This window comes from Podarcis gaigeae, assembly GCF_964106915.1.
Source record: "Podarcis gaigeae genome assembly, chromosome: 1".
NCBI classification, from domain to species: domain Eukaryota; kingdom Metazoa; phylum Chordata; class Lepidosauria; order Squamata; family Lacertidae; genus Podarcis; species Podarcis gaigeae.
Window position 1 is genome coordinate 42060360 of NC_139678.1, and position 24988 is coordinate 42085347.

At 44.1% G+C, this 24988-nt stretch overlaps 1 protein-coding gene across 1 annotated transcript in view; it reads right to left on the bottom strand.

Annotated features, from left to right (window-relative positions):
- Positions 1–14093: 14093 nt before the first annotated feature.
- BMF (Bcl2 modifying factor) overlaps positions 14094–24988 on the bottom strand; it is an 83543-nt gene continuing 72648 nt past the window's right edge. The window contains exons 4-5 of the mRNA XM_083745530.1: positions 17256–17414; positions 14094–14413 (exon numbers count right to left, since the gene is read on the bottom strand). Coding sequence (XP_083601656.1) covers positions 14300–14413; positions 17256–17414 — 273 coding nt within the window. The 3' untranslated portion in view covers positions 14094–14299. The remainder of the gene's footprint in view (positions 14414–17255; positions 17415–24988) is intronic.

Here is a 24988-nt window from a genome sequence, read left to right on the forward strand (position 1 = left end):
GGATTGCTTGGGTATTCAGTTGCAGTTCCATGTAGCTTACAGAGGAAGAGCAATGGGATAGCATTAACAGCCACCAGCCTGGAAGCACCAAAAGCCACCAGGAACCCTCTTGGGTACAGATAAGAGGCAGCTTCCCACCCTTTCCAGCAAAAATACAGTCCAAAGATTTGTTCCAGAAAACGTTACAGACTCCAGAGCAAACTCAAGCCTCAAAGCTCTTGATTTCTTTAGCAGCTGGGAATGTTATACCAGAGCTGCTGCAGTCCGCACTGTGGGAACTGATGCTCCTAAATGGTCCAAAAAGCATTCCCCCCCCCCCCCGCCCTTCGTGCTAAAGCATGGCTCCTTCCAACATGTGGTTACATTTTCATAAATAGATTTTCTGCTATATCATCACATGTAGCATTTGCTACCTGGCACTGGAATCAGATTTAATTCAGGTGGCTTTGTTCCAAAAAGGAAAGAAATTCTGTCCCTTTAAGAGCTTTGAAGCAGAGCAACATCAGCCAAGGTGGGGATTTCCTGCCACTGCCACACTGTGATGGGAGAAGCTGCGCCTGTGGAACCTCCACCTGGCTTAGTGCCCTTAAAAGGCCAGTCGTCTTTGGAATATGCACAGCTCTGACTTTGTGTGCCAGATCAATGGGCATTTCCAGTGTTCTTATCAATAGATATGTAGTGTGATTTGTGATGCAAAACTGTCTGGCAGAGTCCGAAAATACATTTTTCCCCTTTAAGACCACACACCCAATACTCCTTATCCTTTTGTCTGGCAAGCTTGAATGGTCCTCAGTGGACATTTTCATCACCCTTCTTTAGTTATTATGCTCCTTCTGGTACTCACATGAATAAGTCATTTAGTAATAATCTGTTCTCTTGACTCCTTGACCTTTGACCTGTTGCAGCCAAAGGTGGCCAATGATGAATGAAAGCCAGTATTTGCTTCAGGCATTTTCACAAGTGACCCTAAGTTGTGTGTTTGGAACACATGGGTTTGGGTTCTTTTTCGTGTGAGAGCATGTATATGCACTGTTAATGTGGGGAGAGGAGGAAGAATTCAGAAGGGTAACTGAACGCAGTATAGTTTCACATTTGCAATAAGAGTTTAACACGAAGCCTTACGTGTGAAAATGCCCTTAGTCTTTCTCCTTCCCTTCTACAAACCCACACCTTGTAGCCATTGAAATGTTGCTCTTGGCAGGAACTAGGCCATGAGGGAGGTTACATTCATTGTTTTCTGAAATGTTTTTCTTAATGTCTTGGGGGGGGGGGAGTGTGAGAAGTCAGGCTGAAAGGTCATTTGACCCCTTTGTTTGTTTTGGAATGCCAGATCCAAACGATTCAGAAATGTTTCCACATTTCCATATATCCCACTTTAGATTTTCTCTGCCGTGTTGAGCAGCGCATAGCCCAGCAGAGTATCAAAAGAAGACATAAGGAAAAAAGCTGAAGGCATCTATGTTGAAAATAATAAAAGCATTTGTATGCCTAACTCACAAATGAGTGGAGAATTCAATGCTACAAACCTAAGTGTTGATACTTGGAAGTACCGTATTTTTTGCTCCATAAGGCTCACCTGACCATAAGGTGCACCTAGTTTCTAGAGGGGGAATTCAAGGGGGAAAAAATATTTAAAGGGAGCGCTGAGCAGAGCCTGTATGCATCCCAGGCTCTGCTCAGCGCTCCCTTTCATGAGCCGTATGGAGTGTGTGTGTGGCTCTTGGGGGCTTTTCCCGAGGAGGGAGAAGGGCAGCCCATCAGTGATGGGCTGCCCTTCTCCCTCCTTGGGAAAAAGCCCCCAAGAGTGGAGCGCTCTTTAAAGGCTTTTGCGGGCTTTTTTATGAGGTGGGAGAAGGGACTGACGCAGCCAGTCAGTCCCTTCTCCCTCCTCAGGGAAAAGCCCCCAAGAGAGGGGTGCTCTTTAAAAAGTGCACGGCTTCTGCAGGCTTTTGCGGGAGGTGGGGGAATTCCCCCACCTCGTAAAAAGCCCACAGGAGCCGTGCACCCTTTAAAGAGCGTGCAGCTCCTGGCGAGCTTTTCTACGAGGTGGGAGAAGGGACCGATGCGGCCAGTCAGTCCCTTCTCCCTCCTGGAGCTTGTGTGTGGCTCTTGGGGGCTTTTCCCACCTGCCTTCCCCCTGCATTCGCTCCATAAGATGCACACACATTTCCCCTTGCTTTTTAGGAGGGAAAAAGTGTGTCTTATGGAGCAAAAAATACGGCATAGCCTGAAACATCAAAGAAAAGTGTGGGTGCGTAGAGGGTATGTTGTAGGCATCCTGTAACATAAAACAGCCCATTCTTCTTCAGATGGTTAGATTCCAGGGAAGAATTAAATCTGGTAGCAGGCATATTGCAGTGTATGGTACAGTGGCAGCTAGGCAGAAGTGTCTGGCATGGTGAGGCAGAGCAGTTTACCTGACCTCCCAGCAGGTGTGTCTCTGCTGCTTACTGGGAGGGGCAACGTCAGTGCAGTGCAAGCGCTCCAGCCAAGCCATGTTGACACGCTTGCATTTCATTGCCCTCCTCATCGCCTCATCCCCCCTGCCCATGAGCAGCAGTGGCTCACCTGCTGGGAGGTCAGGTAAGCACCTTCATCCCATCAAGCTATCTGCTGGTGTAGCAAGGCCATATTGCACCACACACTATGCAGGAGAGAGAACCCTGTGGAGATCTTCACCTATATGACAGGAAAGGTTGATGGAAGAAAAGAAAAGAGAGAAGATTAAGGGAAATCATGAGGAGGGTTAAAGTGGGGGGGAAATAAAAGTAACAGTCTGGGGGTAGGAAATGGGAAACCGATGAGGAGTGTGGATTATTTAATTAGAGAAAAGCTGAGCAAATGATGGCTAGATTCAGAAATGGTTGCTGTTTGGGTTCACAGATGTCCTGCATTTAAGGATTGGTTCAATGCCATGAATATCTTGGAAGTGGTGAAATCTCATGAAATCAGAGGGGTTTATAATATTTCCCTTCACTGATCTGATAGTAGAACCAAAGCTGGAAAATAACCTGTTTCTCCTTTTAAAATATCTTCTTTGGACAAATAATATATTGGGTGTTACAGACAACATATAAAACTTGGGCTGCAGTCCTCCATATGATACTACAACTTCCTCCAGCCAGCATGGCCAGTGGTCAACAATGATGGGAACTGTGGCCCAGCAACATCTGGAGGGTTCATAGTTATACTTAGAGTAGGCTCCTTGAATGAATGAACATGACTAACTGAGATTCATGACTTCCAGTGGTTCTGCTCTGAGTAGAACTTATCATGCAAACCTTATGTTGATTGTTTGACCAGAACTGATAATATTGATATTGCTATTAAAGGGTACAAAAACATAACCACACAAAAAATGTTTAGGATTAGCACATCCCTATGCATCTATGCTTAGAAGGAAGCTTCACTGAGTTCAACAGGTCTTATTCATTGGTTATGTGTGTACTGTATAGGATAGCAGCCATTGTCATGTAGAAGAATGTGTAATGTTGTCTTCGGTTGTGGGTTTTACTCTAGTTAGGTGCTAGACATTTTGGTGGAAAGGCAGGAGATACAACTGTAACGAAGACAAATGCAATACAAATGACTTCATGATAAAGATGCAGCTGGAAGGACATGGAAAAGAGCCGCAGGGCAACAGTTTCTGTCTTGCTCAGGTAATGTATGGCTTATCTCTTTATCATGCTACTAATTTGAGTCTATGCATACTTTAAAAAATAAAAACAAGAGTTCAGAGAGGCTTCTTAGAATTGCGGGTAGGCAGAGTGCTGTTAGGCTCATGCTCAGCTTTCAGGCTTTCCACAGGCAGAGGCCTACCTAGAGCAGTGGCGGAGCTTCATGCTCTGGCACTGGGGGGCAGAGAGCAGGCGGGGGCAGGGTTGGTGCATGTCCTGGGGGTGTGGCACGCTGCCTGCAGGGGCGTGGCACCCAGCATGGGCAGGGGGGCTGCCTCAATGGCACCCCACTGGGATCACGCTGCCAGGGGCGGTGTGCTCCCCCTGCACTCCTCTTCCTCCGCCAATGACCTAGGGGTTGGCAAAACCGGCCGCTGCTAGGGGTGAAGGCCAAGGGATGGTGCAAAAATCACCTATCAGACTCGGGAGTGTACATTGGAACCTCGGGTTGTGTACGTGATCCGTGCGGGAGGCACGTTCGCAACCCGCAGCTTTTGCAGCCCACAGTGCCGCATCTGCACACGTGCGTGATGCGATTCGGCGCTTCTGCGCATGCGCAAAGAGCGATTTAGCACTTCTGTGCATGTGCGAGCGCCGAAACCTGGAAGTAACCTGTTCCGGTACTTCCGGGTTTGGCGCACCCGTAACCCGAAAGCGCGCAACCTGCAGCATTCGCAACCCGAGGTATGACTGTGTGATGTTTATGTGTGTGGTGCCATGCCTCTGCTGTCACAGCAAGATCAAACACAGGAAAAGCTTCCTGTCCTTCTTGCGTTGTGGCACAAGGGTGTGTTAATCTTTTTGCCCTTCCTCCTCGCCTTTTCCTCACGTAAAATGTAGTAATTTCTGATGCGACTATTGCGGTAAAGTGGTTTCTTCGGGAGTGGGGTGCACAGATACAACTCCTTGCCAAAGGAGCAAGAGATCCTATGTATGCCTCTGCCCACAGGCATCTGATTGGCCACTATGGGAACAGATTACTCGCCTAGATGGGCCATTGGTCTGATCCAGAAGGCTCTTCTCGTGTTTTTATGTTGAATTCACTCAGAAGAAGGTACTTCTAGTTCCTTTGGGTATTGATTTTTCATGCAGTTTTATTTAGAAACAAGCATCTATTTTGTACCGCTACTGGCATTTTATGGGGAATATACTGGGGAAATAATTTGGCCACAAACAGGTTCCTAAATTAAGTTGCATTTTCAAATACGTGTGCCAGTTTTCTTTCTCCTCTCTCTCTCTGTGCTATGCATGTGTTCTGTTACGGCTCCTAATCTAGCCTCACTTTCTCCATATTTACGACTCCTCTTTGAAAGGGCCATGCCTTCTGGTGATCATTTTTCAGCGGTGGCAGGCAGGAAGTGCTCCTTTTTAAGGAGTCAGTGGACCACTGCAAATGAACAGAGTATCTTTCCTTTCCCAAGAGTTTAGGCCAGGTGCCGAGATTCCAACAATTCATGTCCCAGCCAGGGCCCAACAGAGGGAAAGGCTGTTCCCCATGTAACCTTTCATTATAAATACGGAACTTCATCACTTTTGTTTCACCGCAGAAAAAAAAATAGAATCTAATGTTCCTCCAGCACAGCTGAGGGGTTATAGATTCTTTCTCTCCCAATATTCAACAGATAAAAATAGAATATTTTACAAGCTCATGGAATACAATCCACAGCCATGAAAACCAACGGATCTTTTGCCATGGATCTCAATTAGATGCAGATGATGGCCTCACACCTGCCAACTTTCCCACTTGGGCTAGAAGACTATCAATTTTTATGACAATATCTTTATCTTCACACTTTGTATTTTAATCTTCTAGACTCACCACCTGTCTTTTTGCTAGGAGGCCTTTCCAGCTCTCTAACCGCTCTTGTTTTTAAACAGCACATTTATTTTCATTTATTTAATATTTTTTATCCCGCTTTTCAAGGGAAATCGCCTCACGAAACAGCAAATATGAATGTACAAACTAAATAACATGTACAGAATACCACAGTGTTTCCTTACATGTGGTGGCTATGCTGCTGAGAGAGACTGAAAAATTGGTGGGCAGTGTTAGGGAATAGGAGGACGGACTGTTTATTTTTACTTATACACTTATTTATCCTCCAAGGGGTTCAGTGCAGCATACATGGCTCTCTTTCCCCTCACAACAACCCTGTGAGGTAGGTTACGAGGCTTAAGGATGGTGGCTGCCCCAAGGTCCCCTGGTGAGCTTCATGGCTCAATAGGGATTTGAAACTTGGTCACCAAAGGCCCTAGTTCAATACTCCAACCATTATACCACACTGGCTCTATTTATATTAAGCTCTTAAGGACCCTAACCATTATGCTAGGGGCAGTAGTGCAGAGGGCAGCACACTGGAAGTTTTGAAATGGAAGAAACATAAGCCCCTCCTTTTATATACTTTTGATGAGTTGGCATGTATTGTAGCAAAGGTAACAGAATGGATGAGTTTCTCCATGGTGTTCTGCCACTGTTTACCCCTCTAAATATTGTGGATCTATTCATTTCCATTGCCTTGCCAACCTGGTGCCCTCCAGATGTTTTGAACTACAAATTTGGTCAGGTTGGCAAAAGCTGTGTTGCACTTTTGCAGCCCAAAGGGCCCTGCACACGTGATGTCCCTTTCTCCAAGTGAAAAGTATCTCCAGCAATGTCCCCAGAGAAGGGGACGGGGCTTAGCATGGCAAGAGACAAAGGAGGCCAGGGTTCTGACGGCTGGCCTGCTCTATTTTGCTTGAATTCCTTCAAGATCTGTTTTATTAACTGCTTTGTTATTATTGTGCCTTATCTTGGTATAAGTAGTTTAAACTTTCTCATGCAAGATTCTCATTCCCACCATAAGGAAGAAGGACTACGTCCAGGGTCAGAGAAGCAGCATGCCTCTGAATGCCAGTTCCTGGGAAGTATACAAGAGAGGAGAGTGCTGTTGCGCTCTGGTCCTGCATTTGAATATAGCATAGGCATCTGCTGAACTGGATGGGCCATTGGTCTGATCCAGCAGGCTTCTACAATCTTCAGTGTGGTTTAAAAACACCGGTGACTGTAGGTTTGGAAAGCTGCTGCTCAAACTCCCTCACAAAGGCAGTTGCATGTCCCGAAGGCTGCTTGTCTGCTGCAAATCATCCTTGAAAGAAGGCTTTTTGCCATGGAGAAATGGCAGGTTGTATGCTTAACCCTTTCCCAGTGTGGGCAAGATTGTTGCTTGTGCAGCAAGACTCCCCTGCCCTCTGCCAGAGAGGGTGTTTTTGGTTGTTGTTTTTTTGCAGGGGAACCCAGAACAAGTGGGGACAGTGGGGAAGGCAAAGTCTGTTGCACAGTGGACCTTGTTTTCTTCCTGCACACCCCACTTAGTGCTACACTAAATTCCACATTCCCTCAACTAGGGTTGTTGATCTTTTTTGGGGAAAGTTGTTGAGCTTATTTTGGGGGAAACAAATGGGAAAATCTGGATGATGGCAACCCTACCTAAACTAGCCCACTGCCCTCAGGTGCATGGAAAGATGTTGCCCCATTGACAGCGCTGAAGTGAGTTTCAACCTCTTTCCCAGCCAGAGTCTGTACATGAAATGGGGAATGCTGTCTTGTCCTTGGCCAGCCCTGGAGGGTGGACTGAAAATTACCCTTAAAAAATAAATAAAGGTAATGTCCACATTGTTCGTTTAATATCGATTCTCCCTAGGAAACTCGGGAGTGCCAGAGTTAACATACCTGCACTTGAAACCAAACTGCATCACCTGAGAACGGCAAAGCGTACCTTGGCAAGCCTTTCCAAGGTTACTTAGTAAACCAGAGATAAATTGCTGGTGTAAGCACCCTGTAGTGTTTGGAAGAACAGATCCCTTTCCTTTTGAAAAAAGAAAATCACTGCTTGTTACAGGCTGTACTGTTGCACGTTACGAAGGTAATGTGTGCGTGCGGCTGTGAGCTTCAGAAACAGAATTTTGACCCTCTCTTCAGGCACAATGGCCAACACCCTGGCAGCTCACTGAGCGCTCCGACTCTGTTACCTAATCTCCAGCTGTGGGCCCTGTTTCGTGCCAAGTCTCCTTTGGCTCTGTCTAGTAATAATAGTTTCTGGAGTCCGGCCAGGGACTCCTGCCAGTTCCAGTCACACTCTGCTAATGCAAGAGGCAGAGTTTATTAATTCATCGCCAAGGCCCATTGTCTGGGACACTGCCTGGCTGTTTATTTACTCCAATATGGGCCGCATTTATGCAGAAACAGCAAGCGAGGGGACACTCTGTTGAAGACGGTGGACCCTTTTTCTGGAAGAGATGTGGGACTTTCTGCAGAGCTATAGAAAACATTCAGAAAAGAGGTCCACTTCGCAAGAGCCTGTTTTTAGTGAACCACAGGGGGAAAGAGTAATAATCTCCCATCATATCCTCATCCCAAAGTGCCTTTGTTTTCTTTCAAGAGCAACACACACACACACACACACACACACACACACACACACACACACAATAAATAATAATGATCAGCACTAGTAGAAAGCAGAGATGCTAGAGTGTCGGTTTGAGAATAAAATAAAGAAAAGCAGAAGACCAGGGTTGTTTGGGAAATCTTTAACTGGCTCCAGAAATATCAGGTCACATTAACATCAAGTGCCATGATACCACTTTAAACAGGCATGGCTTTCCCCATAGAATTCTGGGACCTGTAGTTTGTTAAGGGTTCTGGGAGTTGTTAAGACACCCCTATCTCTCTCGTAAAGTGTTGCCTATGAAGAGGGATTAATTGTTAAAGCACCCTGAAAACTGTAGCTCCACACTGTACTCAATGCTTTTTTCTGGGGGTACCCAAGGGGTGTACTGACACTTCCCCCCACCCAATGTGAAAAGTGTGGCACTTACTGTAACAACTTCAAATGCCACACCTGTTCAACAGAGAGCATTCAAGTGTTCTGGTAATTTAAGCAGACTTTTTAAAAAATAAATAAATGAATAAATAAATCCACCCTTAATTGACTTACATTATTCATGTAAACAAATTGTCATGGGGTTGGGGGTGGGATGCGGTTTGCAGAACCTGTGTCAACTCTGTTTGCCATTGTTTGGGTCAGTTTGAGTCTGATTCTTTTCTTGCTATTGTAACCTAGTTTTGTGTTTAATTTCCTGTGTTCGTAATTCCAGACACAGACTTCTAGTATTGCGTGTGAGCTGGTTGGTTTTTTGTTTTTTTGGAAATGAGCTCTCTGTGGCTCGAAGCTACGAGGATTTAAAAATAGCTCTTATCACTAGGCTCTTCCTGCTCACAAAGAGGCTGCGAGGAAGAGCCGCAGGATATGCACCTTGCACAATAAGGAGCAGGAAGCGGGTTGTGATGGCAGCAGAAGGTCCAGGTTGCTCAAAGTATCTTTCCTTATCTCTGTCCCTTCCTGAGAGCATGGCAAGGTGTGTGGGTATTAAGGGTTTCACCGGACTGCATGCGGCAGCAGACAGACTGGGAAAAATGAAATTGCAGAAACTGGAGCACACACAACTCCATTGTAAATGCAGGAGGCTCTTCTATAAAGCGTAATTGAAGTTGCACTAACAGAACAGGAGTTGGGAAGACACACTATTCAGTGGGGACATGGCAAGCGGGTGGGGAGCTCACCAGTAGATAGGGTGGCTGTGTCTCCTACTTTACAGAGGACAGTCCTTTATTTGCAGTCAAAGTCCAGTTGCATCTTTTACGACATTGAAAAGGATCCTGTCTTAAGAACATAAGAGTTCTGCTGGAACAGATCAAAGATCTATCTAGTCCAGAAAATGAGTGAACCCAACTGAACTCACTGGGACTTTCTTTTAATTAGACATGTACAGAATTGTGCCGTTAGTGTGATTGCTGACCGGAAAAAAATATTTCTGAAATATGGATATTTAATGTCACCTGCCACTTTCTACTTTCCCAGAGATACCATATTGTTCTGAAACTTTTATTTGGTGTCTTAGCATTTCATTTCAGCAGCACTTTTTGACATTTCTCTGCTCACACCCTTTTCAGAGTCTTTGACAAACTATGTCAAAACAAAACAAAAAGTGCACGTTTCTTCCTATAAAGATTATGGGGCATTGCGAACATTCTCACCAAATGCAGTGAAAGAATTGAGTGCACTAGAGAAGGCTGAATAACAGGTGGTGGAATGAACAGTTGATATGGGACTTCTTAGACTAAGCGCAGGCCAAGCATCTCACTGGGTTCCTTTAAACGACCAGAAGAGGTGTGAAATGTCCTCTGCTTTCTTGTTTGGTGTGCAGAAGCCAGTAGTTCCTGGAAGTGAAACTTGGATTTTGTTGGTGTCCTTCTGGTGCAAAGATTGGAAACATGCCTTGCCCTTGTGTTCCTTCAGTGCAAAAAGAATTGAAGTATCTTAGAGTCATATGGCTATGTGGTATAAAAGATGGTGCTCTGAGGATAAAGATTCCATTCTGAAAGGGGGATATGGACAGTCGCAACCCCCTGTTAACATGCTCAGAGACGTTGATCACTTCCAGATGACCTGTTTATTGAGCATTCATCCTGTTTGCAGGGAGATTAGACAACACCAGCTATTTATCTAACATTAATCCTGATTTGCTTGCAGGGAAGTTAGATGGCATTGCATTGAGGAAATGTTATCTCATATTTTCCAGTACATTTTGTCATCACTTTCCTTATTGCAAAGAGTCGTATTCTTTTTTTAGGGGGAGGGCATTCTGTCCCATTTTAGCAACACCAAAAACAGTAACCAGGATGTAGACAGATGAAGAAGAAGAAGAGGAAGAGTTTGGATTTGATATCCCGCTTTATCACTACCCTAAGGAGTCTCAAAGCGGCTAACAGTCTCCTTTCCCTTCCTCCCCCACAACAAACACTCTGTGAGGTGAGTGAGACTGAGAGATTTCAGAGAAGTGTAACTAGCCCAAGGTCACCCAGCAGCTGCATGTGGAGGAGCGGGGAATCGAACCCGGTTCACCAGATTACGAGTCCACTGCTCTTAACCACTACACCACACTGGATTCTCAGTGGTTGGAAAGAACAAGAATAGGGAAGAGGCTTAGTCTTCACCCATAGTTAGAACCTAGGGACATCAGAACACAAGAACCTTCTGGATCAGACCAGTGATCTATCCTGTTCTCACAGTGGCCACCCAGATGCCTTAAGCAGGACCCAAGCACAAGAGCACTCTCCTCTTCTGTGGTTTTTAGCAACTGGGATTCAGAACCATTACTGCCTCTCACTGGAGGCAGAACATATCCATCATCACTAGGAGCCTTATCCTCCATGAATTTATTTGATCCTCTTTTAAAGACATCCACGTTGGTGGTGATCACTGCCTCCTGTGGGAACAAGTGCCATAATTCAACTAGGCACTGCATGAAGTAGTGTCTCTGAGAGTATGGTTGTTATTCAGGCCTGTGGAGAAAAGTAAAGATAGAGATCTTTTTGGAAATGCTACTGCAAGGAAGGTAGTCACCTACCCTGACATTGGGTGACTCAGCCCACACTGGCAGGAATCCCTTTGCAAGGCATAAGCCTTCTTTCCGCTCAAACGCCAGTCATAATAATGGTGGCTATTTTGCTCATACTTAACATTTTGGAGTGCCTCTTATCTTCACTGCCTTTCGTAAGGGAGAACGAGAATGTTGGATTGGGAGAATGGAAAGATTCAATAACAATCTTTCCATTCTCCAAATCCAACTTTCAAGTCCTTGAAGGATTGCAAACTTCACTGATGTGACTGGGAATTGTAGCAGGATTCCCTCCTCGATCTTTTAAACTGGCACATACTCTCTTGCTATTTAACATAGGTAAATGCTGGCTCGGACAGAATAAAATATTATATCTGGGGTTGATTTCAGGGAAGCTCTTCTGTCTTCCTGTGGCTGACAGATCAAACCTTCAGAAATGAAAAATAGTCAGCAGCTGTAGATTTACCAAAGAAACTGGAAGAAATACAACTTAATGACACAATATATTAATCATGTTTGGGACTTATAAAAATTAATGCAGTGTGTGTGTGTGTGTGTGTGAGAGAGAGAGAGAGAGAGAGAGAGAGAGAGAGAGAGAGAGAGAGTGTTTTGGGAGTTGTCTTCAGGAGCACAACATTCAGCAGTATTGGTAGGGCTTGCCCTACGTCCCTATTATTGGTAAAAATAACTTCTTTCTCTGGTTTTAATTACAACACAGGGGAGTGACTCTTATCAATAATATGGATGAGGAGGACAACTGCTATTGCCCATGCCTCATATTTAATTTTTTTCAACCCATGATGTGATTACTAATCACATCATTAACATGTAGCTAGGTCCATAGAGGACTTGTTTCCCTCCACTGGAATACTTTGATGTCCGTTTCCAGACTATGTATATTTTTAAAAGCCTGTTTGGCCAGACAAAATCTAGTGCAGCATCCTTAACCCTTAAGTAAGAGCTGTTCGACAGTGGAATTTGCTGCCAAGGAGCGTGGTGGAGTCTCCTTCTTTGGAGGTCTTTAAGCAGAGGCTTGACAACCATATGTCAGGAGTGCTCTGATGGTGTTTCCTGCTTGGCAGGGGGTTGGACTCGATGGCCCTTGTGGTCTCTTCCAACTCTATGAATCTATGAGTCTATGAACCCACCCAGTGGCTATCTCCATGCCTTGATAGGAAGCCCACCTGCGGGACATGAGCACAACAGGCCTCTCCCCCTATTTCCTCCCAGTGACTGGCATTTGTGTTTCAGATGCTGGGGGCAGTATAGGGCAGGGGCAAAACTAGACTTTATTTCACTCGGGTCAAAGACCCAGTTTGGCACTCCTCCCCATGTGCATTTGTACACACACACAGTCCAGGAGCCTCAATGGCACCCCTCTGGAGTCAGTAAAAAACCTGGCTAGCCCCACCTCCCACCCCGCTGTAGCTATGGCTCTGGTATATGGCCATCATGAGCCATAGTCACTGACAGCCTTATCCCCCATTAATGCAAGCCCCCTTTTAAACAGTGTAAATAATTGGTCAGGCATTTGCTTGAGCACACAGCGTTTAAAAATAGGGTCAGGAGGATGCACACAATCCCTGCCTCCACCGTGTGCATTGCCTCCTCCTGGTCAGCCCATGACCTTCCAGTGCTGAGGGCGGAAGGTCTGCTAAGGGCTTTTTCTCCTGTTTGCTTGCATGTGAGTACATCCCTCAGCTTGATCGGGGGGGGGGGGCAGGCTGATAGAATATGCTCCCCAATAACCCAGACGTTTCGTGTGCCTTTTGTGCTCAACACCTGAAGCTCAGACCAAGGAATGTGGTGATGGACGTGCTCAGGGGCACTGGAATTGTCCCACTTAGCTCTGTGATCATTCAGGTTGCCCTTTTCTGCTGTGGTCTCTGAGCAGGTAGGCTGTATGCAGCAGGCAGTCTGTTAGGATATTGACAAAGATGTTATCCTAAAGAAGGAAATTGGGCTGTACCAGTATTCCCTGAAACAGCCTGAGCTACCACTGCTAACAAGTGCAGGTGAATCCAAGAAGCCTAACCACCTTGCTCCAAAGGCAGTCCTGTTCTTGAGCTGCAGCTGACTGGGGAAAGGGGGGGGGATACAATGGCAGGAGGGGATATTATCCAGCCATTCCTCTGGGTCATACATTGATCTGATCAAAAAGGTTGCTCGTTTCTTTTGTTAGGCAGGTTATTCTTAAGAACCCAGAATGACTGGTTGATGGGAGCTAATGGCTACTTGTGAAACTTTCTGCATATGAATGAGAAACCCATCAGAGCTTGAGGTAAGGTATTGTGTGTTTGTGTGTGTTTGTGTGTAGTGCAGTTTGCAAGAAGCAGAAAGAGAGGGAGAGCAGGTGGATGAAGGGGTACAGTTCCTGCACAGCATGCAGGAAAGCATGTGATTTATGCTCTGCTTGTATATTTTTTTAGAAATCAAATGTTGCCTAAATGGCTTAAGCATTCTATCTAGTCTTCTCCCATCCAACTCAATCTGTTAGCGCCAAGAACTCACTGGTAGAGAGAATAGCAAGTGTGGATCCATCAACACAATTCCAATTTTAATGAAGGAAAAGCCTGACCTGCAGGTAAAAAAAATACTACAGAAAGTTAGATAATATTGCCCATTAGAAAATTGATTTTTAAAAATATATATCCATATGACAAGCATTTCCATATTAATGGGATATTGGGATATTAATGTGATATGGCAGCATATTGTTTGATTTTTAACAAAATATGGGATATCTTAAAATTTCACCAGAAAGAAGGTCTTATGCTCTTGTCTTTTTCTCCAGCTAATATCTGGTCCTGCTTTCTGTTTTTCCTTTCATTCAAGCAGTGGTTCCCAAATTTAAAGCACGGCATTTCAGGACCCTGCCAGATTGTCTAAGTTTTCTTAAATTCTCATTTCCTCTGGGCACTTGCTTCTTGCTTATAGTTACACTAACCGGCGGAGGGGGGAGGGAGGGAGAAGATTTCCAGATTGAAATTTCCACTCTGTAATCTTCATTTTTAATATTGTTTTATTCTCATGTTTCTGCGAGCTGCACATGTACCTGCTTGGGCTTGAAAATGTCAATTCACTTCAAAGCCTGATCCGTATTGGTCTCGTCTTCTGAAAATTTCCCTCGCTGTGCAGAGGCTTACATTTCTCTTTGTTGGTTTTTGCTGTTTATTTTGGTATTACGTGTTCTGTGGGCTTCCTAGGGTGCACCTCCTGCTCCGAAACTCCTCCATCTGTTGTTTGCAACATTCTCTTTTCCACAGAGTTCCTTCACTTCCCTTAGTGGGGTTTGCCTGTTGTCAAGAATGGGATGAATCCAGACTGTTAGTTGCACTTAGTTCCCATAGACATCAGCGAGATCAACTTCCTGAGAAATGTGTCCAATTGAGTAGCAGTTACAACAAACACTAGTTTTCTTCTAATAATAATAAATTTTTATTTATACCCCGCCCTTCCTGGTTCAGGAAACCAGGCTCAGGGCGGCTAACAACAAATTTAAAACACTTAATTGATACTACAAAAATACAGCATAAAATACAGTATAAAGTGTAAATAACAATAAAATCAAAAATCAATTTAGGGGGGAAATCCATCCAATAAACATTAGATGATCACCAGGGCTAGCTGGCTAAATTAGTCCTATTTGGGCCAGCGAGGAGACCAGGGGAGAACCAGCTGTGGGATCCCAGAGCGGCCAATCTTCACAAAAAGGGGAGGGGGAGGGAAGGAAGGGGAACAAAAGATCAGGCCAGGTTCAAATTGAAAGCAAGGCGGAATAGTTCTGTCTTACAGGCCCTGTGGAAGGAAGTTAAAGCCTGCAGGGCCCTGGTCTCATGGGATAGATCATTCCACCAGGTCGGAGCCATCACTGAGAAGACCCTGGCCCTGGTGGAGGATAATCTAACTTCCTTAGGGGCCAGGACCTCTAAGCTATGATTATTCATGGACCTTAAGGTCCTCTGCGGGGCAAATGGTTCCCCATTTTTAAATACAATATACTCCCATAGAGACTCCTTACACCGTGTTTAAAACCAAAATTGCATTTGGGTAGAAACTGTTTCTCAGGCAGCTAGTCCTAGTCTTTATAACCATGTACCTTCTTCCAGAAGGCAGAAGCTGAAAGAGATCATTTCTGGGGTGTGCACTATCTTGCGCTATCTCTGCCGCTTTCTTATGGCACCTGGAAGCATAGATTTGATCCAAGGTGGGAAGAGTGCACCCAATTATTCTCTCCACAGTCTTGACAACCCTGGACAGCATTGTTTTTTCCCTGACCATGCAGCTCCCAAACCACACACACAGACTATAAGTTAATACACTCTCCACAGTGCAATGGTAAAATGCCATCAACAGATCCTTTGAGAGATTGTTTTTCTGGAGGATTCTCAGAAAATATGACTTCTGCTGTGCTCTCTTCATCAGGTCTTTGCTGTTTTCTCCCCAGGTTAGGTCGTCTCTCAACTCCATTCCCGGAATCGAAACACCGAGACCTGTTCCACGCACTTCCCCTCAATAATAAGTGGCTGAATATTCAATTTACATTTCCTAAACTCCACAATAATCTCTTTTGTTTTCTTTAAGTTAAGGAGTAAGTTGTTTTTCCTGCACCACTCCCCCAACTGCTCAACTTCCTTCCTATGGGCCGCCTCCCCCTCTCCAGCCGTGATTAAACCAACCACCGTTGTATCATCTGCAAACTTAATGATCTTATTACTGGGGTATTTGGGGGCACAGTCAGCTGTATAGAGCGTATACAAAAGCAGGCTCAACATGCACCCCTGCCCCGTCCCCGTATTCATGATGAGATCCACAGAGACGTGGGAACCCATCCTGACCCGGTGGAAACGGGTTGATAGAAAATCTAATATCCACCTGCACAAACACGGTGGAAGTCCCAGGTCTAATAGTTTGGGCACCAATCTATGGGGAAGAATACTATTAAATGCAGAACTAAAGTCTACAAATAACAGTTGCATAGTTCCCTTGCTTCTCCAAATGAGGCAGAACAGCATGTAAAGCCATTGCCACAGAATCCTCTGTGGATCTCTTTGCCTTGTACGCAAATTGGTAAGGGTCAAGTCCCACTGGCAGACAAGACATGATGTGGTTCCTCACCAGTTTTTTTGAAACATTTCATTATAATGGGTGTCAACGCCACAGGGCGAAAATCATTCAGACTGTCTATCTTTGATTTTTTTTTGGCATGGGTATAATGGTAGCAGATTTCAGACAGGGTGGAACAGTGGCTTGGGCCAGAGACTGGTTAAAAATCTTCATAAAGATTCCTGCCAGTCCCTTTGCCAGACCACCAGTGTCCACTGTCTTGCTGGTATTGTTTCCCTCAACTCTCTGAAGCCTCAAACTCCCCTTCCATTATTGCCATTGCCCTAATTCTTGCTATCAGATTCAAGATTCTGCAGGACCTCAAGCTTAGCAAGCAGAACAGATGCATGCAGTATTTGGCTGTATTGTACTCATTCTGAAAAAGAATCAAACCCCACCCCCAAATCACCCTGAATAGAGAGCTGATGTTCTTTTCCTCCCACATGCAGTTCTATCCCAGCTCCATAGTGCACTTGAAAAAGCTGATCCCAAGAGAACCTATGAGAGTCCATTGAGAAGGGGAGTCTTCATAGGCTGTTGACAGGAGTGAAAGGCTTCTTGGTAACAACGCTGAAGAGGAGCCCTCTTAATCTCCTAGCTCTTAATAGAGATAGACAGTTTCCATGAGGCTCAAGGTTTTTGAGGGGGAGAAGAAGAAGGCTTCTTATGCAGTTCATGGGAGCTTGGCCTCAGTAAGGTTTCCTCATACTCTCCGGACAGAGTCTTGGCAGATTTTCAGGGAATGGAAAACACACGAAAGGTTCAGCGAAAGCAGAACATAGGAAAATGGATTGCGGTGCAGCGAGTACATTAAAATAAAGCAATAGTAATAAATTTTGCAATGTTTGCTTCTTCCTGTTATGGGCCCACATTTTCAGCATGTTACTCGCCACCATTCCATGCCTGCTTGGCAATATTGGGTGATGTAAGGCTGCTAGCCTAAACACACTTCCTGTCAGTTCCCTATTAAACATATGGGCTTCTGATTCGTGAGTCATTTTTTTCTCTAATAAAGTTGCATCCCACCCTTACCTGAGTGTATGTACCCTCTCTCTGAGGATCCAGAGCTCTTCCAAACTTCACCATCCCCTTTTTCTTACCAACAGCTGAACAAGTGCTGAGGATATGGGGAGGAAAACGGACCTTAATCTTCACAGACAGCAGTGGAAAATGCAGATCCTTCATGCAAATCTGAAACGCATCCAAAATAAACATATATGATCTGGAATAATTATGGCTGTACATCTCAAAGTTTATATGTGAGCTGGTGCCAAAAGCTGATCCTTTACAACTGTGAAATACATACCCTGATGAACCGATAAGTGAGGTGTAAGGGCATCGGCTTGTACACTAGGCAAGAAGACTCCAGCAGAAATAAAGGGGCTATAAGCACAAAGGTCTCCATGCCTGACGAATACTCACATTTACTGTGGTACCATTTGGCTGTGGTTGTACCAAAACCTCTCTTCTATTGTAGCTGCAACATTCTTTTTCTTGTTCTCACTCCAAATGCATATTCAGGATTATATATACCCTGTGCTGAAATAACGTAAACTTCTGAGTCAAAGAAAGCTTCTCCACTATTAATTTTTCCAAACTGAAATGCACTTTTTAGGTGGGTGGGCTCATATTGTTTTTTTATAGTATAAGGAATAAAGTTATTTTCCACAAGAAAATGCAGTTCTGATTTCACTAGCCATTTGATCATAGGTATCTGGTGGATAAGTGTCTCTGCTACTGCTATCTTCCAAGGCTTCCTGTATCAACAACTGAACTCTTCTGGGATCAGCGTTATAATTTGCAGTTATCGGTGTCTGTAGTAAGGGACTGGAAACGGGTCTTCTGTTATCTTTGAAGAGTAAAATAGTATAATGAGGTTATTTTGCGACTGAACTGCTTGCCATCAATAGTTCTGTATAGTAAACATTCTTAATTTTTTGTAAAAACAAAACAAAAAAACCCACAACACGACAGAGGGTGATTCCAGATAGGCATTTTTGTCAGACTAGTTCTTCTTGTGTATACAAGATTTTTGCAGTGCCTGTGCATCATCATTATAAAAATGCCAGAACATTCCCCCCCCCCCTTATATAATCTGAATTTACCCTTTCTGGGCAAAAACGGTTAAGTTAAAGAAAGTGTTGCCAAACAACAGCACTTTTCCACACTAGGGGTGGTAGCTCATATTAGTCATGTCCGTTCATGAGTTACTAAGAGTTTCTAACTTGGGCCCATCAATTTCAATGGCTTATTGTGCGTTAAACTTAATTGGATACAAACCTAGGTGTTTAGAATGGAATTGCCACACATATGCTACATATTAATTTTTTACAGGGCATCAGTACACCACCATCCAATCATTCCTGTCTTGTATTTTCCCTGTGATCCTTCTGTCCCCGTCCCCCCGTCAAACCACAGAAAATCTGACATTTCTCAAAATAAAAAGAGACTAATAGTCTTCACAGATTGCATATTCCTTTAGCGCTGATCTTGTCTTTTTAAAGGGGACGGGTTTCAAAGCAGGCTGTAATGTACCAGGCAAGCTCAGCACAACGTCAGTGGGCACCAAGCAGAATGTCAGCAGACTGATTTTTCTCTTAACATTAAAACTTGGGGACATCCAATGAAGCTGAATGTTGGAAGATTCTGGAGAGAGAAAAGAAGGTACTTCTCCACACAGGGAATAAACTGTGGAATTTGCTCCTACAAGATAGGATTGCCATACGTCCGGAATTTCCCGGACACAGCCAGGATTTGGCTAACGCAAACAGTGACCAGGCGGCAATCACCGTAATGTCTGGGAAAATCCAGACGTATGTCGGAAGTGTAGATTTTGGCAAATTTCTTTTTGAAATGCCCAAAAACTTCAAAAAAAAAAAAGATTTTGCAAAAAACCACAAACTTTATCAACAACTTTTGTGTCCGGATTTTCACTTTTTGAAATATGGCAACCCTACTACAAGAGGCAGTGATGGCCACCAACTTGGATGCCTTTGAAAGAGGATTAGAAAAATTCAAGGAGGACAAGGCTGTCAATGGCTACTAGCCCAGATGTCTATGTCCAACTTCCACTGTTTGAGACAGTGTGCTTCTGAATACCAGTTGCTGGAAACTGCAAGAGAGCAGAGTGTGCTGTTGCACCCAGGTCCTGCTCGCAGGCTTCCTATAGGCATCCGATTGACCACAGTGAGAACAAAATGTTGGAGATGATGGGCCACTGGTCTGATTCAGTAGGCTCTTTTAACATTTTTGTGTCAAAAGGGCACAGGGAAAGAGCTTGTGGGACCCAACGTGTCATAAGCAACACATTTTCTTGAACATTGTGAGTTTAATCAAAGTCCTCCAAGAGTAATTCTGAGAGGACAAAGCGGGTGGTTCATCCAGCATTGTCTCTGGGATTGTGAAACAGCGAAGAGAAACTAGATTTCTGCAAAGGAAGGGGAAATTGATGCATAAAATACACAGTTTAAATTAATAATCAAGCTACATAAATGCTTGTGCCCCTCCATGATCTCTGGTAAGCGTACAGGAAAATGCTGAACCTGCAATATAGCTGCTTAATCAGTACCTGGCAAGGTGAAGAAAGGCTGCGCGGTGCCAGGGAATTAAACGGCTGCCAGCACAGGAAACAAGGCCCTTGAAATCAAGCCTACATCTCAGAACTTGTGTTATGATTAGCAAAGGACGCTTCATGTATTACACATGCAGCAGCGTCACAGGCACTACCAAAACACGGGATTCACGTACAGATGTTTGGGCGAGAGCCTGCTTAATACATGTTACATGGCCTCCTCCCGTTCAAGTTCTTCCCCACTTTGCATGTTCTGCTATCAGTTTTGGATTCTTTCGCCTGAAACTCACTATATGTATCCTCTCACTTGGCAAAATATAATAATAATATTAATGTCAATAATGCTCATGGGGCTAATTCTCTTAGACACTTTTCCTTTGTCAGCTCACCAGGCAAAGAAAAACCTTAAGCCTGCGCAGTGTACCAAAATAATCTGGGGAAGCTTATCACCCAAAGGTGAGTATGATTGCCTGCTAATGCACACAGAGCACACTGCAGCAAAAGGCACAGCTAGATGTGCTGGGTTGACAGCCGAGCTGTTGGTTGCTGCCACTCTGTGCATGCATGCGCACATGGACCTGCACCTCGCAGTCCAGTTTCCTCAGTGACAACACTGGTCCCCAGCATATCAGAGAATTCCATCCAGCCATTCATGTTTCAGAAGGCCTCATTTTCTGAACTCAGGGAACTAGTATCCAGTGATATTTTTCTAGAAAAAGGTGCCAGAACTCACCATGAATGTCTCCCTCATTCTCTTAGAATGGCAGTGTTGCCCACCTGACAGATGCCAGAACTGAGTTCTGGTGAGTTCTGGCTGATAAAAACCCTGTGTGTATCTCAAGCCAGCTTCTCCTGAGTAAGCACAGTAAAACACAGGAGACCTAAAGTGCACAGTGGAGCCTCGGTTGTCGAACGTAATCCGTTCCGGAAGAGCATTCAACTTCCGAAACATTCGACAACCGAGGTGCAATGGGCAGTTGGAGAATTCAGTTGAAAAAATTGAGAAATGCTCTTTGGCCTTACTAAAAAAATTAACCAATAAACTGAAACTGACACGGGGACAAATAGAAGAAGATGCCTTCACCCTGGTATGGCTCCCCTTTATCACATACACAGCCCAACAAAACAACGACATGAATCCACCAACAGCATACGAATTAATGCGGCTAACCTGATCCAAAACACCCACCCACTCCACTCACACATGAAAACAAAGTTCACCACAGCCGATCACAAACAAACAACCACACCCTAGGCCATGGGTAGGGAAACTAAGGCTCGGGGGCCGGATCTGGCCCAATCGCCTTCTAAATCCGGCCCGCGGACGGTCCAGGAATCAGTGTGTTTTTACATGAGTAGAATGTGTCCTTTTATTTAAAATGCATCTCTGGGTTATTTGTGGGGCATAGGAATTCATTCATCCCCCCCCCAAATATAATCTGGCCCCCCCACAAGGTCTGAGGGACAGTGGACCGGCCCCCTGCTGAAAAAGTTTGCTGACCCTTGCCCTAGGCCAACCCCAACCTCTCTCACCACCAAAGGAACACAAGCGAATAGCAAAAAGAACCTGCACAAGCGACGCTGACACAAAACCCCACGCATTAAGTAAAATAGAAACATCGCCACCCAACCCCACTCACCATTCCCCCCTCCACCTCATTTCCCCCTTTTCTTCCTAATGTAACATTAATGTCTCAACAAATGAAACTGATCTGTAGAAAATGTAACTTGAAAAGAGACATTGCACATACTTTTGGAAACCAAGAAATCTTTAATAAAAATCTTCCGGAGGCGGCGCGTCCGGCAATGGCTGCCCTCTTCTAACTGCGAAGAGGGAGCTCCGCAGAAACGGGTCGTCCGCTACGGCGCAGCGGAGACCCACATCGGAAAACCACAGGCAGATGTAAGATTGGTAATAAGATGGCTCCAACAAATTAGTTATAATGAAAAGAAATCTATATGAAATTGAAAGAAAAGATAAATTTTGGATAAATAGTATGTTAAAATTAAAGTTTTAAAAAAGTGAGTTAAATTCTAAAATTTGAGATTCAATGCTGGAAAACTACACTATATGAATTGAAACAAGTTAGCAATTTGCTAGCAAATATTTGAGTTTAGAAGGCAGGAACAAGAGATGTGAGGAAGTCCAAAGATGAGAATGAAATGTGGTTAATGGAAAATACTATGTTATTATGTATGTTTTTTTTAATTGTCTAAACAAAATTTTAATAAATATTATTTTTTAAAAAATCTTTAATAAAAATACATTAAAAAAGAAAAAGAAATGCACCTTGGAAACTATTCAACTTCCAAGGCATGTTTGAAAACGGGAACAATTACTTCTGGGTTTTCGGCTTTTGAAAACTGAAATGTTCAGCTTCCGAGATGCTCGAAAACCAAGGTTCCACTATATTTCTGTAGGAACGTATGGACAGATTTGATCCTGCATGCTTGTTTGGGGGCACAAGATGAAGCATTGTTTGGTTTCATTCCAGATCTCTGCTCCTGTTCATTTGTGAGATCATTTGCTGCCAAGAAATTATTTATTTCATATTGTCATAATTCATATCACTAAATGTCATATTATTACAAATAACATAGGTATGAATTCTGTCCGGTGAGAAATTTGCTGCTTATGTGTTTGGGTGGCGGCGGCAGTGTGGCTAGGGATAAAGGTAGAGATTTAACTAGCACACTATTATTACCTCAATGACATGTTGCAGAATACACCTGCAGACACCCCCACCAGCCTGGAGGGGCCCTTTCACTATCAGAAATTCGTAAAATGCAAAAATAGGAAGAGCAATTTAACAGGGGCAGAGGCAAAAGAAATAAAAATAGATACAATTGGAGTGTGTGACTCTTGAGTCAATGGTTCCTTCTTGTTTCTCACACAATTTCCCCCACCCCAACCTTTAAAAGCCATTAAGCTGTGCAGAAATAAAATTGGTTGCCTGTGTACTGAAACACTCAAGAAAAGAGAGGAAAGGAAACCCCCCTCTTTTTTGTGTTTCTTGGTGGGTGCGGTCTTCAGTTTCTACTTGACCTATTTACTGAAAGCCGATTATATCTGCTCAATGTGGGTTTGTTGTGTTCTCTCTCTCTCTCTCTCTCTCTCACACACACACACACACACACAGGGTTTGAGTGTCAGCTGCAAATGAGGTCTCTCCAGCAACAGAAAGATGGGATTCTTTTGGATTCTCTTAAGGTTAGAGTGAAAGCATGTGACAGCGAGGGGCAGCAGACACAGAAGCTTTTGTATACCTCAAGAATCCCGAGGCAAAATTGGGCGAGGCAGAAAATACAGACAGATCTCTGTTGGTAGACAAGGGGGCGATAAGACTGAAAAATTGAAGATAAAATCAGAATTTTACAGTCCCTTCACAAGGGAAACCTACATTAGCCTTGGCTATATTTTAATGAAGAAGATATTTAAATTAAAACACAGAAGGCCCATTCTCCCGCCCATTTTGTAGGCAATAATTTGTCAAGGAGAGAGGTCACTGGAGGGAAAGCTGAAAAATCATGTTGCATGTTTCCCTCGCTGCTTTCATTCCAAGTGAAGAGAAAATTCAGGGAAGAATGCCTGGCAGCTTTCAAAGGACATATTGGTTTCTGAATAGCCATGGCTACAATGACCACCTGCAAATCATTTGAGCCTTGTGGGTGCCCCAAACAGTAACAGTAGGCCTTCAGAAGGATTGCCTTCAGTATGATTCATTCCCTCCATCATTTGGTACTTCAAGAACAATCCTATGTTGGTCTCCCAATGCTCACCCGTCCCAGCCAGCACAGCCAGTGGTCAGGGATGAGGGGAGCTGGGAGTCCAAGAGCATTTGAAGGATCACAGTTTCCTCACCTTTCCTATACATACTTGTAGTACATGTATTGAACTGCATCAAGTTACTCTTTTGTAACAAACACCAACAGACGGATTCAACTAGCAGGAGCAATGGGACTTCCTCCCTCTTCCTACGGGCTCACCACTCAGCTCAGGGGGGCAGGGAATCCCCAGAAGAGTGCATGGGGGGAGGAGAGAGGAGACAGTTGTGTCACATCTGCTGGAAGAGCATGCTGTTGCATTCCTCCCTAGGCATCTAGTGGGTTCTTAGTGTGGCTTGAATTTATGTCAGATACAGACTACTCTGGAAACTGGTGTGCATCACATATACAGTGGTACCTTGCTTCGCGAACTTAATCCATTCCGGGAGTCTGCTCAATTCCTGAAACCGTTCAAAAACCAAGGTGTGGCTTCTGATTGGCCGCAGGAGCTTCCTGCACTCAAGTGGAAGCCACGTAAGATGTCGGCTTCCGAAAAACATTCGCAAACTGGAACACTTAATTCTGGGTTTGTGGCGTCCAGGAGCCTATTTGTTCAACAGCTAAGCTGTTCAAGAACCAAGGTACCACTGTATTACTAAAACTTAGGGTAAACATTTTTTTTTTCTTTTTACACAGGGTGGTGAGTACTATTTTTACATAACAGAAAATCCTACTAGCTTCATGTCCTAGATAAAATAAAAGGACAAAATTGAAGCAGCCCTATAAAGCAGCAACAGTTCTGCCATCCCAGGAGGCAAGTGGCCGATTTTCCAACCTAAATTATAGCAGAAGGGAGAACAGCAACCGACAGTTTGACTTGACTGAATTTTGACATGCGTTCAGGTTTATATTTCGTTAGTATGTGGAGAGGGGACTGGAGCAACCTCTGCTTGAATTTATCCTCTGTTGATTTAAAGAGATCCTTTCAAAATAAAAGACTGCATCATTGACATTTTGCCCAGCGATAGCACTGGAGAGCATTAGGAGAGCCCAGGTTTTGCTTATCTGATCATCTCAGGTTCTATGGAGTAATACTTCTCTTTTCAAACCACTTTTCAGTATTCTTACGAGCACAACCTGCGATAGCATCTTTATTCTTACAATTGAGTAAAGATGGGCTTGGCCCTTTCATGGCAGAATTGTTTATTATTACAATGCTTGCTCAATGTGCCAGAGTCCTGTTCTGTCTCCAGGGGAAGGACTTGTCATCAATTTTCATTGTATTTTTCTATACCAACACCTGCATACTCAGCTCTTTAAAAACAAAAAAACGCTTCATCAACTATAACCCATGCTAAGATTTAAAAAAAAAAAATTTACAGGAGAGTTTGAAAACAACTCAGATTGAATTTCTTGCTGTCTGAATCAA